The 3,169-nt window shown below is 38.3% G+C and overlaps 1 protein-coding gene across 1 annotated transcript in view; it reads left to right on the forward strand.

The window, feature by feature from the left end:
• Window positions 1-1,293: 1,293 nt before the first annotated feature.
• LOC104801519 overlaps window positions 1,294-3,169 on the forward strand; it is a 3,028-nt gene continuing 1,152 nt past the window's right edge. Inside the window, exons 1-2 of the mRNA XM_019200939.1 lie at window positions 1,294-1,512; window positions 2,121-3,169. Coding sequence (XP_019056484.1) covers window positions 1,294-1,512; window positions 2,121-3,169 — 1,268 coding nt within the window. The remainder of the gene's footprint in view (window positions 1,513-2,120) is intronic.

The raw sequence follows: 3,169 nt of genomic DNA on the forward strand, positions 1-3,169 counted from the left end.
ATATTTGATTTTATATATATATATATATATATATATATATATATATATATATTTTAATCGTTTTGACTTTTTGATTGTGATGGATGCGGTATTCAGTTATTTCCTTTTGATACATGAGATTTGAATACCCATTACAAATATCAAATATTTAAACGACGACTGTTCAAATTTGGTGATAAACATGTTAAAAATAAATCATTTGACTTTTTCCATTAAACATTAAATATTTTACTTAATCATCAATATTCTTATGTGTCGCAATATTTGTTTTGACGTTACATTTTCATTTGAGGAAGCCTAATGGGATGCATACTTAGTCCAAGTCGCAACAATAAAATAGCACACAAGGATTCATTAAAAATAACTCCTCTGACTCCTTACACAAATTTGATATTTCCTGAAACCGATCTCTATTAGTTTACAATTATATAGTCATATTATTAATTTTTATTAAGTTATAAAAATTTATTTAATTAAGAAAAAAGAAACATGACCAGTTGGTAGATAGTATTTATTTATAGGGCTTTGACTGCATATGTTTTCGTGTATTTTGTGATATAATGGGACAAGAAATGAATTATTATAACCCACTTAATTTGGACAAAAAAGCAAAATTCAATTTCAGTACGTTTTGTATTAAAAACGGATTAAAAAATTATTATTCGATGTGGGTAGCCAAAATAATCCAAACCAAAGCTTAACATTCGTATAATAGAAAAAAATTCAAAAAATATCATTCGCATGGATGGCATGTTGGAGCCTGTAATCTAAAACTCAACCTATTGAACATTTTCATTAGCTTGATCAAATAATTGCTTTCTAAATTTATCGTATTTTATCCAAATTAATTTCGGTTCTTTATCACCAAATCTACGCATAAATACGGTAACTACAAACTCCCTCTCGTGTCAATTAAACTTCCGATTCAAAAGGAAGGAATTGGGTGAATCATAAAGACACTCTGTCTTTCAATCTAATTTATTTTCCCAAGTATTCAATAATAAATAAAATAATATTATTAAGAGATAAAATATATGTAATTATATCTTTAATACCGTGTATATCGAATACCGCATCTAATATTGTATCTCCAATACCGTGTGTATATATCTAATAATATAGTATTAGATACCAAATATATTTCGTATCTCCTAAATTAAGATATAAAAGAGGAACAAGTCGCTTTTCTTCTTCTTTATCAGCTTTCTTTCGTGATCGGAGAGCACTAAGCCTGAAAAAAAATATTCCCCTCTGTTTTTTTTTCCCTTCAATCGTTTTGCTCCCAAAAAAAATATGGGGAGCTCGAACAAATGGCGAGAAGCGAAATCGGCTTTGGGATTGAACAAGTGTCTCAGTCTTCCCAAAACCCTCCATGATTCTTCTTCTTCTTCTTCTTCATCGTCATCACCATCATCTCCGTCCGCCGGCGACGCCGCAAGACCCTCCGGCGAAGTTTTCGGCGACCCGACCCGACCCGAATCCTCATCTGGGTCGGGTCCCCGCTTCTCCAAGGTTTCGTGTTCATATACCCATCTGTGTATACTTACACGCGTGCATGTGTGTATCGACGCTCGTACATTGAGAAAATCCCAAAGATCACAACTTTTCTCGTTGATTGTGTCAAAAGTTTAAGTTTTTAGATGTTTGATGTTGGAATTCTTAGCTAACGGGTTTGGTCGATTATGATTAATCTCCTTTTTTTGTGTTAAGGGTTCATGAGTGATATACAGATATAGTAGTATATATACACACAGAGCCAAGCAGATGCTAGACGATATCGTATCTTTGTCTCTGCTGCTTCCTATTAGGATTGAATTCTGACACACTCTGCTGTTTAATTTAGACATTACGTGATAAAATCTATCCGATTCCAAGTCTTCAAAGGGGATATCTTTGTCAACTTTGAGTAAATCCCCCTTCATGCTCCTTCACATAAACTCTGGATGTTAAATTAAGACAGAGACGAGAGATTCTCTGTGTTATGAATTAGAGGAAGAACCAAAGCCCTGAACTTGAGATGGAACATAGGAATTGGTCTTGCAATATCTTATGGCCTTGTGCCTTTTTGCTCAGAGGATGTTTTCGATTCCTTAAAGGTCGTTACTTTAGGTTAATATCTTTGTGTTTTCTCGTGGAAACTGCAGAATACTTGCGCGGTATGCTTATCCGAGATCAAACAGGGAGAAGGGCAAGCCATCTTCACTGCAGAATGCTCCCATTCTTTCCATTTCCAGTGTATATCGTTGAACGTGAAACACGGCAACAAGATATGCCCTTTATGCAGATCACAGTGGAATCAACTGCCTGTAGGTGGCAGTGGAAGTACTCCTAACTCTCGAATCAGGATTTCCCCGTTGACTTCTCCACGAGATGATTCTACTTTGCCGAGCTTACATCGATGGCCCGGGCTTCAGATCTTCGACGATGATGATTTCTTACCTCATGGAGAGGTAGAAACTCAGAATCATCATCTGAATGTTGAGAGCCAAGCCCTTGATGTGAAATTGTTTCCTGAACTCTCTGCATTGCCGAGGTCAGCCTCTCGTGGGGAGTTTGCTGTTCTGATCCATCTTAAGGCCGAGGGTAGGAGCGGAAGCCATACACGTGCTCCTCTGGATCTGATCACGGTTCTTGATGTGAGTGGGAGCATGTCGGGAATCAAGGTCGAGCTTCTGAAACGGGCAATGGCTTTTGTGATTCAGAATCTCGGGCCGGCTGATAGGCTCTCTGTGGTGGCTTTCTCTAGCACTGCTCGTCGCCTTTTCCCTCTGAAGTTGATGTCTGAGACGGGCAAGCAAGAAGCAATTCAGGCTGTTTACTCTTTAGTTGCGGACGGGGGAACGAACATTGCAGAAGGGTTGAAGATTGGTGCTAAAGTGATCACAGATAGGCGATGGAAGAACCCGGTTTCCGGGATGATGCTCTTGTCAGATGGGCAAGACAATTATACTCTTGCTCCTGGTCGGGTCCATATGAGAACAGATTACGAGTCGTTACTTCCAACTTCATGCAGGATTCCAATCCACACGTTCGGGTTTGGATCCGACCACGATGCTGAATTGTTGCACACGATCTCTGAGATCTCCAGTGGGACCTTTTCGTTCATCGAGACAGATATTGTGATTCAGGACGCCTTTGCGCAGTGTGTTGGAGGACTTCTGAGCGTCGT

Source organism: Tarenaya hassleriana, unplaced genomic scaffold (assembly GCF_000463585.1).
Source record: "Tarenaya hassleriana unplaced genomic scaffold, ASM46358v1 Cleome7, whole genome shotgun sequence".
In the NCBI taxonomy this organism is placed as follows: domain Eukaryota; kingdom Viridiplantae; phylum Streptophyta; class Magnoliopsida; order Brassicales; family Cleomaceae; genus Tarenaya; species Tarenaya hassleriana.